The following is a 16,481-nucleotide window of genomic DNA, read 5'->3' as shown; positions in this document are numbered from 1 at the left end:
ACATTTGCACTCTCTCTTGAGAGTTGCAAATGGATAAAACACTGAATATTTTTTACTGTGTAAGGGTGAAGAATTTAAATAGAATAGAAAGCGTTATTGTCTACATAATGTGGAAATGTGCCTTTCATTTCAATTGTAGAATTAAAAACAGACACAACATACACAAGGACCACCACAAGCCACAAGGACAATATGACTCGGTACATATTCCAGTTCATTGCAAAAAAAAGTGCAATTGCTGGTGGAGATTTTGTAAAACATTGGTCATAAGAATTTATTAGGGTAATGACCTACATTGTATTTGTCAAAATCACTCTGTGAACAAAGTGATTTTGACACATACAATGGGTGCCAGGCACTAAACACCCTGCTCAACTTTAAACAGAACAAATACCGATTCAGTGTTTTGTCTATAGTTAGCAAGGCAAAGGCGGGTCAGACCCTTTTTGTTCTTAGTTTGAAAGTACATTTGAATATTTCTGACAAAGCTATTGTCAATTAAACAAAACATTTTAGTCAATTTGGTCGTTGATCGTTATGCCAATTTTCCCCTCACACGTGTAGTCCCTGTTGCTGCTAACCCCTACAGTTGGTAACGTGGGAGGGTATAGATGAGCATGTGTCTCCTCCAATACACACCAGTCGCTATCCAACCTAGTTCTTCTCCCTGCTGAACATTGTGTCCCCAACCAACCTGTAAGAGTCGCTAGTTCAGCGACAAAGATCACCCTTCCCTGCCGGCTTCCCTCCCACGAACGCAGCCAATTATGTTTGCTGGAGCACTCACTGACAGGCTCAAGTCCTTCTGATGAAACGAAGGAGACATCAGCTCATTTGGGCTTGGAAACACCCCTGGAGCATCGGAAAACGTCTTATTTCCACTTACCCATGCTTGTGAGCATGTGTGTATCGCACAGCTTCATGAAACAATGTGATTAACCAATTAAGACCTGGAACGCATCTGTGTCATTTTTAGACTTGAGCAAAAAAGCATTATTTTACACTTTGGCTATTCAAAAATAAAAATCTTATATATATATAATTATTTTTGAAAAATCTAAAAAATGTGTGCAAATCTTTGAATATATATATTTTATAAGTGAACATTTGTAACTCAAATCTTTGCTTCTGGGGGGTCCCTGGAACAAAATATTTTGAGATGGGGGTCCACGGCCAAATACATATCATTTTGGGGGTCCTTGACATGAAAAAGTTTGAGAACCACTGACATAGTAACATAAGTTTTTTTCAAAAAACTGTTAGGAATTAGAAGACATTTTGTAGAATCGGAACCTCAGGCCTTAATGGGTTAACAACAATACAAGTCTGTGATTGGCTGGTGTTGCCGATTGGACAGCTTTGTTGGTGCTGTAATCTTTAGCATTTCTTTAGCATTTCAAAATCCGATTTTCCTTTTCTAAACATTTAGCCAGAGCATATAACATATAGCTCTGACTACTGTCTCTCGACAGTAATTATTCAAGGACAAATTCCCCACCTTTCCTTTCCTGGAAGTTTCATGTCATTCTGAACAGCCGTTTTCCCTTAAAGTTTCTAACAAGCGGAAAAACAAACAAAGCGTTTGAAAACAGAACGGGATAATGACATTCAAACTCCTGTTCATCTTTAACAGACAACATCCCAATGTCTTATTTGCTGTACCACGGGTTTCTATCAAACACCGCCGATATTTGTGTGCCCAAGTGTCTGTGTTTCACACAGTACTGGAAAAAGTATCCAAATGTTTTACTTAAGTAAAAGTATCAATACTGCAATGCAGAAGTACTCTGTTACAAGTAAAAGTCCGGAATTAAAAATGTACTTGAGTAAAAGTACAAAGGTATTGGTATCAAAATGTACTTAAAGTACCAAAAGTAAAAGTACTAAAATGTTTGAAAATAGCAGATCTACAAGCTCACAACGCGTCGCGATGCAACACGCTGTGAGCTTGTAGATCGGCTATTTTCAAACAGCCTACAGTATGTATAAAATAAGGCTAAAGTGGTTAATGTATGTTTTATAATATAATGATTTATTATCTGCAAAGTAACTAGTAACTAAAGTTTTCAAATAATTGTAGTGGAGTAAAAGTACAATATTTGCCTCTGAGATGTAGTGGAGTAGAAGTAAAAGTATTGAAAATTGTTTTTAAAAAAATACCTATTTTTTTTATTTTACTTAAGTACAGAAGTACAGTACTTGAGTAAATGTACTTGGTTACTTTCCACCACTGCTGTGTGCCCAAGTGTCTGTGTTTCACAGCCTATGCTCATAAAGCTATTCTATCCTGATGAAGATCCTTTGGGACAAAGAGTTCAAAACTTCAAAAAAGAATCCCTATCACAGTGGATCAGATTCGGATTTTGATATTTTAATATGAGATAATTCTATGATCACAGATAGGATTTCAAAGTGCATCCCAACACATTTTTTTTTGGGGGGGGGGGTTTATCTACCCAAAATCCGAATCTAATCCACTCGGATAGGGATTAAAGGTTTTGAACTCTTGCACCCCGGGGATTGAATGTTTAATAGTGGAAGCCAACAAACGGTGTGCGGACTCTATTTTTAATTTTCACAAGCTCAGCCTGTTCATCACACATTATGTGATGAGACATGTGTTATCCTGTCCGTCCATATGGAAATAGGTTTAACCCTTTAAGACCGGGAACGCATCTGTGTGTCTTTTTAAGATATCTTTGGGCTATTCAAAAATAGCATATCTACAAGCTCATAGTGCCGCGCTATGAACTTGTAGATCTGCTATTTTTGAAACATGGTGAACATTTTAGCAAATCTTTGAATATATACCATATATTTTTAAAGCGAACATTTGTAACTGAAATCTTTGCTTCTGGGGGGGGGGTCCCTGGAACAACATGTTTTGAGACGGGGGGCCAAATACATATCATTTTGGGGGTCCTTGACATGAAAAAGTTTGAGCAACACTGATTATAGCAATAACACGTTTTTTTTCAAAAAACTGTCAGGATTTAGAAGACATTTGTAGAACTGCCCAGAAGCAAAGATTTGAGTTAAAATGTTTGCTTTGAAAAAGACTTGCACACATTTTCAAGTTTTTTTTTTTTAAATAGCAGATCTACAAGCTCATAGCGCGGCACTCGGTGCTGCGCTATGAGCTTGTAGATCTGCTATTTTTGAATAGCCAAAGAAATCAAATAAATGACACTGATGCGTTCTCGGTCTTAATGAGTTAATCGGTTGTCGTGATCAAAGGGCTAGAGAGGTCTGACTCAGGAGGCATGTTAGACCGATGCCGTGCAGAGAGAGTGTGTGTGTGTGTGTGTGTGTGTGTGTGTGTGTGTGTGTGTGTGTGTGTGTGTGTGTGTGTGTGTGTGTGTGTGTGTGTGTGTGTGTGTGTGTGTGTGTGTGTGTGTGTGTGTGTGCGTGCGTGCGTGCGTGCGTGCGTGTGTGTGTGTAGGGCAGCGTGGGCCTCTCCTTGACAGCAACCTCACACACAGCCTCAGATGTGTTCAAAGCCTAGAGATGCATCCTGGGTCGTCATAAGCTGCCATTTTTATTGAGCACTGCTGCTGCTAAGCCAGCAACAATCCAGGAAGCGTTAAACTGGAACTGTGTGTGTGTGTGTGTGTGTGTGTGTGTGTGTGTGTGTGTGTGTGTGTGTGTGTGTGTGTGTGTGTGTGTGTGTGTGTGTGTGTGTGTGTGTGTGTGTGTGTCATTAGTTCTGTGGGCTCGGTTATGAGCTGATGCATGTTTTTTTGAGTTAACTTTGCATATGGCCATATGCTCTATATATACACATTGATGAGATACATGTATTGTCATCACCTTGGGCGGCAGTGGCTCAGGGGTAGAGTGGCCGGTAGAGCGGCCGGGTGGAAACCGCGAGGTTCCCAGTTCGATCCCGGGCTCCCCCAGAGTTTAGTGTCAAAGCGTCCTTGGGCAAGACACTGAACCCTACATTGCCTCCAATGAGTCGGTCGGCGCTAGCTTGCCACCATTGGTGTGTGAATGTGGGGGAAAATGAGGACGCTGGCGTCGACTGTTCACCGCTTCACCTCCCAATGTCCCCCCCCCCCCCCTCTATGAATGAATAAACCATTGTAAAGCGCTTTGAGCACTTGGAAAAGCGCTATAAAAATGTAATTCATTATTATTATTATTATCACCTAAAGGTCACGACCCCTGGAAAACTCTCATCAGACAGTGCTGGTAGCAGGAGGCGTCCAGTGGCTCAACACTAATCACATCAGAGTCATCAGACAGGTGCTGGAGAGGTAGAGATATGCACACACACTCAGTCCTTCTCTTTTTTCATTCACTGTTTTGGTCACTAGTTAACTCACTCACTCATTGATTTACAAACTCATTCACACAATGACTTTGACTCACTGATGTACCAAATAACTAATTCATTCATTTGCCCTTTTGTTTCAAATCTTTTTTATTGTATTATACATTTTTGTTCATATACATGGATTTTCCCCCCAAAACAAACAGACATATACACAAAATAGACAGGCAAAATGAAAAGAATACACTCATTAATTTGCCCTTTTACACACTCACTTTCACCTAGTCACTCACCTCATTACTCACTCGTTCACAAACGTTCAGTGGTGTAAAGTAACTAATTACATTTACTCAAGTACTGTACTTAAGTACAATTTTGAGGTATTTTTTACTTTACTGCTGTATTCAGAGGAAAATATTGTACTTTATTGTACTCCACTACAATTATTCTAAAACTTTAGTTACTAGTAACTTTGTAGATTTTGATTATTATCACAAAACACATACATTAACCACTTCAGTCCTATATACATTTTGGCCATTTGAAAATAGACGATCTACAAGCTCACAATGCGTCGCGATGTGACTCACTCACTCACTCACTCACTCACTCACTCACTCACTCACTCACTGATATTACGTCCTCTCTCTCTGTGTTTCCACTCCAGAGAAAACCTTGGGAACATCATGGTGGTGGTGAAGTCCTTAGGCATCGGGTTCCATCTTCCTGTTGAAGGCATCCATTCTCTCAGCCTGGTAACTCTCTCCTGAACATTCAAAGCATTAACAACCTAAACCCTATATGTACTTAGTTGACCGACGGGGGTCGCCCAGGGCTCTATACGCTCCTTTTTATACCCTCCACTTATTACAGGCTCTACACCAAATCTCTTTGCTGAAAATAAGAGATCTACAAGCTCACAACGCACAACGTTACGAGCTATATCTGTTTTTGCCCAATGTAATTTGTTACATATACATGTAACCAGTGGTGGAAAGTAACTAAGTACATTTACTTAAGTACTGTACTTAAGTACATTTTTTAGGTATTTGTACTTTAATTGAGTATTTTCTACTCCACTACATCTCAGAGGCAAATATTGTACTTTTACTCCACTACATTAATTTGAAAACTGTAGTTACTAGTTACTTTTAAGATATAAATTATGATATTATAAAACATACATTAACCACTTTAGCCCTATTTTATACATAGACTATTTGAAAATAGCAGATCTACAAGCTCACAACGCGTCGCATCGCGACGCGTTGTGAGCTTGTAGATCGGCTATTTTTAAATATTTTAGTACTTTTACTTTTGGTACTTTAAGTATATTTTGATGCCAATACTTTTGTACTTTTACTCAAGTAAATTTTGAATTACGGACTTTTACTTGTAACAGAGTACTTCTACATTGCAGTATTGATACTTTTACTTAAGTAAAACATTTGAGTACTTTTTCCACCACTGGTTACGAGCTATATCTGTTTTTGCCAAATGTAATTTGTTACATACAGTATACATGTAACCATTATTTTTGGAGAAGAGATTGACATGGTATGGACTGAAAAAAGCAGTCCAAGTACTGTATAGTTTCAACTCAGGTCCGTTTTAGGTATAGTGTGTGTGATATCAAATGTGAGCTTACCATAATCACAATCATCCTTAATCATATTCCATCAGGCGTCATCAATATGTCCGTACACGGACAAAATGTGTCCGTGGCAAAGACTTGGTCTTGTCCGTGGGAAATTTTAGATTCACACACCATTATAATGTTCTTATTTTGATCATAAGACCCAATTACTGAATGCCAAGTCTCCAGGTTTTCTTCAGAATATGTATGACTCTGATTTACTATGACAATATATGACACATTAGGGGTCTTACTAGTGGTTCTTAAAGGGATATTTCACTTTCAAAAAAACTTTTGGTCATTTTATCATCTACTCAGGCCTTTGTGACAGTTTTTAAGTTGCTTGATTAATTATTTAGATTTTTGATATTCATTTTATCAGACACGCCCCCTTCCTATACAAACCCATTGTAACTTCAAACTTCATTTTAACCATGTTAGATTCATCAAAAACACCCGTCCTTGGTTTTGGTGACTCACCCTGCCCTCCTAATGCGTGTAATGCCGTGGCAAAAAAATTATTTTGACCAAAATGTCCACCACAAGACAGCATGGTGATGACCCCTGTATTCCATCATATTCAAGGGCTTTTGGAGAGAAATGAGACAGACTCCATAGAGCACTGCAGAGGGGAGGTGTGAGTGTCTGTGTCCAGCTGATGCTCGTTGACGCTCGTTAATGTTACTGTATACATCAAGGCAATTTTCCTTTTGGTCCTTAAAAACGCCGCTTATCAATTAATCAATGAATCGATCGATAAGGTTATCAACTATCAATTAATGAATTAATCGATCATTTGCATCCCTAGTCCGTTTCTCTAAGTAGAAAAATCTTCCAATCAAAGCCGGGAGCCAGGTTCAATTCCACTGTCTGCCCTGCTGGAGCGCCCTTTAGCAAGACACTGAATCCTTAACAGGCTTGAAAATAGGTTCTATAAACAATTTTGCTTTGGGGATCAAAGCAGCTCAACTATATTGACCAATATCGATCATTACAAAAAGTGCTCATGCTGACGAATGGTTGTTTCTTGGCCTGTTTCTATTGCAGCGAGGAATACAGCAGCTCTATCGTGAGAACAGCAACATCCTCACCACGGCAAAGCACTATGGCTACGAGGTGATCGACACATTGACCATGACCATGGGCCGATACAAAGAGTTCCTGCAGGGACGATGTGCCTGCCATTTCCATGAGGTAAATTCATTGTATTCATCACTAACCAAGTGGTGGAAAGTAACTAAGTACATTTACTCAAGTACTGTGCTCAAGTACAATGTTTGGGTATTTGTACTTTACTTGAGTATTTCCCATTTCCTTTTACTTCTACTCCACTACATCTCGGATCCAAATATTGTACTTTTACTCCACTACATTTATTTGAAAACATCAGTTAGTTACTTTGTAGATTTTGATGATTATCACAAAACATATTAACCACTTCAGGCCTATAAATGAAAAAACATCACGTGGATGTATCATCAGTGTTGTAGCCTGGGGTCGACGGGTGTTTCGGGTCTCGCAACAACATACACCCTCGCCCAGGTGACCCAGCCGGGGTTGATCAAGCCCCGACTTACATCCCAGTAGCTACCCACGGTCAGTCCTCTTAGGGAAAGACAGGGCCCCTCACACACACACACACACACACACACACACACACACACACACACACACACACACACACACACACACATACACATACACATACACATACACATACACATACACAGACTTTAGCTAGACTATATTGCTCTCCGTTTGACAGATTCTGCAGGCCTGCTGTTATTTAAGAGCCATATGAAGTGAGAATGGGGGGGGGGGGGGGGCGTGGGTGGTTGGTGGGGATTAAGCCTGCCACACATAAGGCTCAAGCCCCTGAAAACCACTTCACATACACACCCAGCTGCTACCAACGTGCATTTTAAGATGCAGTAAAAATGCAGCTTTAATTACTAATTACTCATTAACTCGTGCAGAGGCCAATTTTATAGGTGAATAAAAAGAAAAAGGCAGCTCTTTTTACAGGGACCCGGGAGAGGGGCTGTATGAGGGGATTTCCTTTCAGAAAACCTCCTTGATGTGGAAGCAGAGAGCAGGAGATTTGTTCAATCAGAGGAACAGAAGTGCTGATTTCCTGTCCGCTGAGAAAATGGTGGTGTGATGTGTGGCTGTGTGAGCGCTTAAGACACAGTATTCAATGCTTTGTTCCGTTTTGGCTTTCAAAGCACATAAGTATCAAACAGAAATGATGGGGAAATACAGGTTACTCTGCAACCTGTTGAAAGCATACGTCCCGTTTTCTTTGCATTTCATGGTTTCTGCACAGCGTCGATATCATTGTGTGGCTTATTTTTCACAGTAGGCTGTGGTAGTGAACTGCCTTGTATCACTCACCAACCAGCCAATATGTCCGACAACCAAATATGAATTTCCTTTCCAAATACATCCAAAGAAAATGTTAAAGTAATATTTAAATATAGATAAAATAGCCCATCTACAAGCTTGTGGATCAGCAATTAGCAATTTTTTTTGTTATTTTTTAAATAGGGCTTAACCAGCTGAAGGATTCACCCGAACCAAACGGCGACGCATTGTGAGCTTGTAGATCGGCTATTTTCAAAATATTTTTATACATTTTAATTCATTTGAAAACTTCTGGTACTTTAAGTACATTTTGATACCAATACTTTTGTACTTTTTACTCAAGTACATTTTTGAATTCTGGACTTTTACTTGTAAGTATTTCTACATTGCAGTATTGATTACTTAAGTAAAAAAGTTTAACTTTTTCCACCACTGTGTGTGTGTGCCAGGTGGAGAAGCTGTCCAGCAGGAAGGTGAGGAGCGTGGAGCAGAGCGGCGGCAGCACCCTGACCTCCTCGGACCCTCACACTGTCCTGCTGGACCAGGACCAGGACCAGGACCAGTGGGCGGGGTCTAACACCTCCTCGTCCTATCACGTGAGGGGACCGGTCAACCAGATGTACTCGGAGATCTTGCTGAGCCGTCTGTGTCCCAGAGCCCCTGGAAACTAGAGCTGGAAACCCCCTCTGTGTCCCAGAGCCCCTGGAAACTAGAGTTGGAAACCCCCTCTGTATCCCAGAGCCCCCTGGAAACCCCAACGCACGCTGAAGCCCACAGTGTTCATTTAACCCAAGACTAAGACTAGGAACGCATTTTAAGTGTCATTTTCAGATTTCTTTGGCAGATATATAGCAGATACAAGCGATACAGAGATAAATAGCAGATGTACAAGCTCATAGCGCGGTACCAAGTGCCATGCTATGAGCTTGTAGATCTGCAATTTTTTTTAACCCGTGAGAATTTGTGCAAATCTTTGAATATATATATATTTTTTAAAGCGAACATTTGTCAATTATTTTGTTCCAGGGACGACCCCCAGAAGCAAAGATTTGAGTTACAAATGTTTGCTTTAAAAAAAAAGATGTACTGTATGCGCTATGAGCTTGTATATCTGCTGTTTTTGAATAGCCCAAAGAAATCTTAAAATGACACAGATGTGTTCCCGGTCTGAATGGGTTAACTCATGGAGAGTGGAGAAACATGGACCCAAAAATGTACCCCGGTGTCCACAAAAACACACCTGTGTTTGTGGACACCGGGATTGTGTGTGTGTGCGCGTGCGTGTGCGCGTGCGTGTGCGTGTGCGTGTGCGTGTGCGTGTGCGTGTGCGTGTGCGTGCACGCGCGCGCACATGCGCATGCGTGCGTGTGTTCGTGTGTGCGTGTGTGTGTGTGTGTGTGCACTTGTGCGTGTGTTCTCTGTAAAGACAGAGAGGTCATTCCATGTGAGTGGTGTGTAACAGGAGAATGTTGACTGCTCAGCCGTGAGACAGGGATCCTTAATTGCTCCTGTCCCAAGCACCTGCTCTCTGATTGGCCGGCCATAATGAATACACCTGGGTCATGTCATGTGACCTGAACTCAGAGGTCGACAGGGTCGCCATGGGGTAGACCTGCTTTTTTTGTGTGCCTTGAATAATAACGAGGCATATTTGGCAGGCGCTTGTGGAAGTCTGCGTCCTATAGGCACCTTATTATATCATTTTGACCACTTAAAGGAGAATTCCGGACTAAGTTTTTCTTACCTTTTATATTATATTATTATATCCTAGGTGGAGTGGTACAGTAGGAAAAAATCATAACTCCATACGGAGTCCAGCAGCTAAAATCCCGAGCGGACGGTCCATGCGCTAGATCGCGTATTTTTATCGCGATTTTAAAAAATGTCTTTTTCATATCTGACGTTCACAATGACAGAAACCACGCCACAGTGCTTTTGTCCCAAATGGGCCGCCGTAGTGTTTACAAGCTGACGCTGGGTGAAATCTCACCTTGCGAGTCTTCCGGAGGGGCGCATCTAGAACAAACACTGTGGACAGTTTTATGTCAATATGAAAGTCAGATATGAACAAAAAAATATATATAAAATTACGAAAAAATACGCGATCTAGCGCATGGACCGTACGCTCGGGTTTTTATCTGCGGTGGACTCGGGATGGAGTTATGATTTTTTTCTACTGTGCCACTTGTCCTAGGATATAATAATATCATATAAAAGGAAAGAAAAACGTAGTCCGTAATTCTCCTTTAAACACTATACTATACTATACTATGCTATAGGCCACTTAGTTGGCTCTGTAGTTGGTCTGTATTTGTGTCCTTCTACATAACATCTCTTCATCAGAAAAAGCAGATCTATAAGCTCACAACGCGTTCTGAGCTTGTAGATCTGCTATTTCTGACAAATGTTCCTCCCAGAAGGTGGCGCTATAGGGTTGAAGTGGTTAAACATGGAGTAGGTTTTAAAGGCTCTGTAAAGTTTAAAATGATAATGGCACAGGAATAATTATTATGTGATATTCACTAAAGCAGGAGCTTATGTACTCTGATGTCATAATAGCTATGATGCTTATCTTAAACTACGGTATGTTAAGCTATTAAGTTATGCTAAATGTATGTTAAAATGATGTACAATTTCTTGGATGATGTAGCCATGGTTCACATGACGCTCGTCTGTCACAAGCGTCATGGAACCACTTGTTCCTGGTTTTTGAATGGTCTCCATTTACAACCCTTACATCTACATAAACGTTCAGATTTCAAATATAAAGTGCTTACCCCAAAGCCACGGATGTAACAAGTTAAAACGCCTGGGTCTAAGTACCCGTATCTGCCGTATCGTTCAATAAAAAGCATTTTAATACGATCAGTGGACATTTTCTCCGAATTTTCTCCATATGCGTTCAACTACGTGACCCTATTGTTTGGGAGGTGTACTGCACTCTGATACATTATAACTATGAGAAAATGGCCACTGATCGGATTAAAATTTTATTGAACGATACAGAAGATACGGGTACTTAGATCTGGGCGCTTTGGGGTAAGCACTTTATATTTGAAATCTGAACGTTAATGTAGATGTACGGGTTTCAGGGCTAGGATGATATGCTGCCTTTTGAACACAGAGATAATGGCAAGACATTTACCCTAAGCAGGGTTTCACCAGCCTGGCAGCTGGTGAAAGAAGGGATCACTGAAGCATCGCCCTCATAACGGAAATCACAGCAAATAATGGAACGTTTTTTTTGTGTGTTTTTTTTTTCAAGAGAAAGGGAAAATATAAGGCAAAGACTGAGAATTAAAATGCCTTGGATCAAAAAGCTGCATTTTCTCTCAAGCTGCGCAGTCAGTCTGCCAAATCAAGAGAGAGAAAAAAAGAAGAGAAAAATGCATTTGAATTATTGTGGAGGTCTCCACTGTATATATATATATATATATATATATATATATATATATATATATATATATATATATATACCTCATTCAGCCACTTTCTGTGGCATAATATTCAATGCCAAAGATATGACACTAATGATATTCATTATGTACAAGGAGAATAATGTCTTATGTATATGATTACCTGCTAATGTTGTCTATATTTTTTTATATACAGTTGTTTTTATGTGTTTATTTCTATGAGGGCCATTTCACCCTTGTATCTAAACTGGACTCTTTCCCAGCACCTTCTGTGTAAATGATTTCTCCTCAAAGTATTTGTAACAGTCCTCTGCAGTTGATGTAAAGCTAAAGTGTATATAATTCAACTGCACATTGTCAAGCCCATATGTTCCTATGGTCATCCAAATCAGTGAGGCTTCTGGCACGTTCTTCATTGAGCCGTCTATTTGACGTCTGATGGAATAAATGTCCTCATGATGATGTCACTGGGCGGGCAGCCTGTCAAGCCAGGCAGCCATTCCACAATCTTTGAATACGAATACCCCCCCCCCCCCCCCCTTCAAAAGTGGTACAAAGAAAGTTATCACTTCCGGTCATGAGAATACAATTATTTTAAAATATCTTTAAAATTACTATTTTACTATGCATTAGGCCACAGACCCCCATAACTCTGAGTTACGGGTCCATTTGGTTCCATTTGTACGCTCTCAGAGTTACCAATCATTTTGCTGGGGACTCCCCGGAACCTCGGACCCCACTTTGACCACTGCGCGGCTGCAAAAGGTGCATCCACACATACGCGTCGCGTCGTCGGAAGTTCCATCCACTCCCATGATGAGAAAAAACTGAAATGAAATCAATATCATGGGAGTTCAAACTTCCGGCGACTCGAACCGTTTTGACTTGAACCGTTTTCAGTGCTTCCGCTACACTGTATGACGGAAGCATTTGAAAATGGTCGTGAGTCAACAGTCTGTCTCAAGGGACTACTGGGTGGACCCATAGAGTTATAATATATGGGTGGACCACTTCAAACCAATAGCTGTCAGTGACACAACACACTTCTGAGTGGGAGATAAATGTTTGTTTTTCTTTTCCCTTGGACATATAGGCTATTACGTATGAGGTTATGTATACAGGCCAATCTGGGAACCCATTTGGTTTAAAAAAAAAAGGGGGGGGGATGTCCCTTTGTCTTTGCCCTTAGGGGCACCACCTCCTTTTTTGTGTAAAACAGGAACTCGGTTTGTGTGTGGAGTTTGCATGTTCTCCCCATGTCCCCTAAGATAGGTAGGTACCCTCACCAAAAACATGCAGTAATCCTGGTCTCTATACTGCCTCCCCCTGGTCAGCCGGGGCGCCTGATGGAGGGGAAAGGAACTGGTTGGAATAACGTGTTCCTTCCACGCGCTACGTCAGGTGATAAGAAGCGGCCTGCTCACTCCTCATGAAGGAGGCATGAGCTCAGTTCGGGGCTCTCCCTAGTCTGGCAGAGGGAGAGTAGTGCCCAGGATTACAGTTTAGGCAATTGGCTTTTGTCTCCTCCCCTTTCTTAGTCCGCTACTTCCTCCCGGGGGCTTATTCCTGCTAGTCTCGCATGGCCAGACAACTATTCCACAATCTCCGAATGCTGTATGACCGGAAACATTTGAAAATTGTGGGAGGCAACAGTCTGGCAACGCGAGACTAATTCCTACTAACAACATTACATGTTTATCAGTGGTGCTGACAGATTCTGCTGTTTGTAGAATCTGTCTTGAGGAGTTATGTACAGGCTAATCTCTCAAAACAGATTTTCAAATGGATTTTCTTTCTTTTTTTCTTTTACCAAATGGGTTCCCAGATTGTGCACAGACTTAACAACTGTATTTTTGTGAAATGTCCCTTTAAATCTGTTTACATTGCTGGAAGGATCTGCTACAGTATTTATAATACTCTTGTTTTTCATCCGTGGACAGAGATATGAAAACTAGGCTTGTCTCTCTCAATCACTCACACTCTCAGACACACTCACACATGCACGCACACACACACACACACACACACACACACACACACACACACACACACACACACACACACACACACACACACACACACACACACACACACACACACACACACACACACACACACACACACACACACACACACCCCATGCCTGGTCCAAATGTGAAGAATTTAACAATTTTCATGGTTAAATGTTATTTGCTTACACGTTGAATTTTCTTATTGTCCACTCAGCAAGAATAATGTTATCTGTTGATTCTTTGGTCCGCTGGATTTGAATGTCCAGGAGACAGTGTTATCTTGCATTAAAATATATTTTCTCTATTAGACTATTTTCTTAAGTCGCTATTTTCACAACGCCCAAAGCCTACACGAGCAAAATCAAGGGTTTGTTTACAATTGTCAATAAACTGATGTTTTATCAAAAGGAATACAAATATATTAAACTGAGCTAAATTAGCCAACACCCCCCAAAAAGGTATACAGGAGTGGGCACAGGTTATGTTGCAATTTCAAATGTTCAATCATGTTCTAATCATGTATAGCCTACTTTACATTACTAAAGGTAGGGTAAGTGATTTGTTAAAATAAGTGTTAAATAGCTCTATATATTCTGATGGTACTCATTGCTTTAGAGTGTTTGTACAGTAACCATGTCTCTCCAGCTCTTTATTAACCAGAAAATGTATTTTCAGGTCAGGATACCAATTTTATCCAATCAGGATAGAGAACTCAGACAGGATATAGATTAAACATGTGAAATTGGAAGTGATGACACAAAGAAATGAGCAGACAAAACTGAAACTGGATAAATGGGTACTCTCTCCTGATTGGCTGAATTTTTGTCACCTACCTGAAATTGTATTTTCTGTTTAATAAAGAGCTGGAGATACGCAGAGACCCCTGTTACTGAACAAGCACATAGCAATGATTACTTTCAGAATATAGTGCGTTAACCTTTTAACAAAACAACTTTTTGTTTTAACAAAAAAATATCACTAACCCTACCTTATAAGACCGTTTTTTTTTGTTTTGTTTTTACAATTTTACATTGAGGTGCCCATTCTTCCCTAGTGCCCACTGTTCCTGTTACCAAAACGAATCTAACATTCATATAGGCTACGTTGGCTGCCTTTTCATCATTGAGAAGTATGGCTATAGATTGAATAAACATATGATCTGGACGTAAATCTAATTGTTGACAGACCATGACAATAATGTGTGTGTGTGTGTGTGTGTGTGTGTGTGTGTGTGTGTGTGTGTGTGTGTGTGTGTGTGTGTGTGTGTGTGTGTGTGTGTGTGTGTGTGTGTGTGTGTGTGTGTGTGTGTGTGTGTGTGTGTGTGTGTCAGCTGGCTTTCCTTTTAGATCGATCGAGTGAAAGTGCAAGTGTTAGTATTTTTTTCTATTTCATTCTTGCATGCAGTTGAAAGCAGAACTGTGTCTCATGGGTGCTGATCTGCCTCTGCCTTGATTAACACTTTATAGGAGTGCATTTATCTTCTCGGAGAAGATTAGAGAGAAATTAAATTAGGGATATTAAAGTAATCGTGAAAATGCACCAAAGTCACCATACATATCAATACATGGCGTTTAAATATATATATATATATATTAGTCTATTATCATTTCCTTAAGAAACAACCTATATGCTACCCAGTGGTGGAAAGTAACTAAGAACATTTACTCAAGTAGGCCTACTCAGTACTCAAGTATACAATTTTAAGGTATGAGTATTACCAATTTTCAATACTTGTACTTTCACTCCACTACAATTATTTGAAAACTTTAGTTACTAGTTACTTTGTAAATTTAAATTATTATTACAAAACAATACATTAACACACCTATTTAAACTTTGGCTATTTGAAAATAGCAGATCTACAAACTCACAAAGTGTCGTAATGTGATGGGTTGTGAGCTTGTAGATCTGCTATTTTCAACAACAAAAAAATAAATGTTATACATATGATATGATACCTTGTGAAACGGGACATTCTGCATAATTCCATCTTCTTTCACAACCAAATGTGCCTCATATGGCTATATAATATGTTTTGCCTAATGGGCTATTTTGCACAGTTGGGGAAACATATTTTGGGCCTTGTCTAGTCTCAATGCTGCAAGCCACAGGTAGGCTGATAGGCTACTATCATAAGATTTATGACTCTTATAGTGAGATCTCTCCACGAACATGCATATTGAGTGTTCATATGGCTGTGTATGGAAGACATGCAATAATATCCTGCTGTTTTATCACAGGAAAAACGATCTGACATTCATCTTGAGAACTGATGCCTGGTGATTGTACAGTGGGAATGTACTAGACTGGAGTAATTGCGTCAGATAAATGATGTTGTAACTACTACAAACTATTCACATGAATCACATCCAACACAAATGTAGGCTTTTGTTAGGAAAACAATACACCCTTTGCCATGCACTTGTATGCATCTCACATATTTTATCATCATTTGTCATTCATATTTGTTGATGTAATTCACATTTTAATGCTATTCATAACATATGCAATGTAATGTTTTCATATTGGTCAAGGAAAGTGCGCTGTCACAATGTTTTCATACGTCTGCAATTGCATTGTTGATGCTTTTTGCACAGTTTGCGTTTTGGCCATATTTCTCTCCATCGTGCGCTTCTTGTCCAATTAGCGACTGCACGGGACTGACGTCTGCTGAACTGTGGTGGAAAAAGTACTATACTTTTTTTTTTTACTGAAGTAAAAGTATCAGTACTGCAATAAACACTTCGGTACTAGGTCCGGTGCTCAAAACTTACTTG

General features: G+C 40.0%; 2 protein-coding genes across 2 annotated transcripts in view; one reads left to right on the top strand and one right to left on the bottom strand.

Moving 5' to 3' along the window:
• Positions 1 to 13,809, top strand: part of cped1 (cadherin-like and PC-esterase domain containing 1) — a 128,953-nt gene extending 115,144 nt beyond the window's left edge. The window contains exons 18-21 of the mRNA XM_080421171.1: positions 4,158 to 4,259; positions 4,944 to 5,031; positions 6,960 to 7,106; positions 8,726 to 13,809. Coding sequence (XP_080277297.1) covers positions 4,158 to 4,259; positions 4,944 to 5,031; positions 6,960 to 7,106; positions 8,726 to 8,947 — 559 coding nt within the window. The 3' untranslated portion in view covers positions 8,948 to 13,809. The remainder of the gene's footprint in view (positions 1 to 4,157; positions 4,260 to 4,943; positions 5,032 to 6,959; positions 7,107 to 8,725) is intronic.
• Positions 1 to 16,481, bottom strand: part of socs2 (suppressor of cytokine signaling 2) — a 267,878-nt gene that overhangs the window by 138,968 nt on the left and 112,429 nt on the right. The window lies entirely within an intron of this gene.

The sequence above is a fragment of the Gymnoscopelus braueri genome, assembly GCF_963280865.1.
Source record: "Gymnoscopelus braueri genome assembly, chromosome: 23".
Lineage (NCBI taxonomy): Eukaryota > Metazoa > Chordata > Actinopteri > Myctophiformes > Myctophidae > Gymnoscopelus > Gymnoscopelus braueri.
Note: the sequence above shows the minus strand (reverse complement) of the source record. Positions and strands in the feature narration are given on the sequence as shown.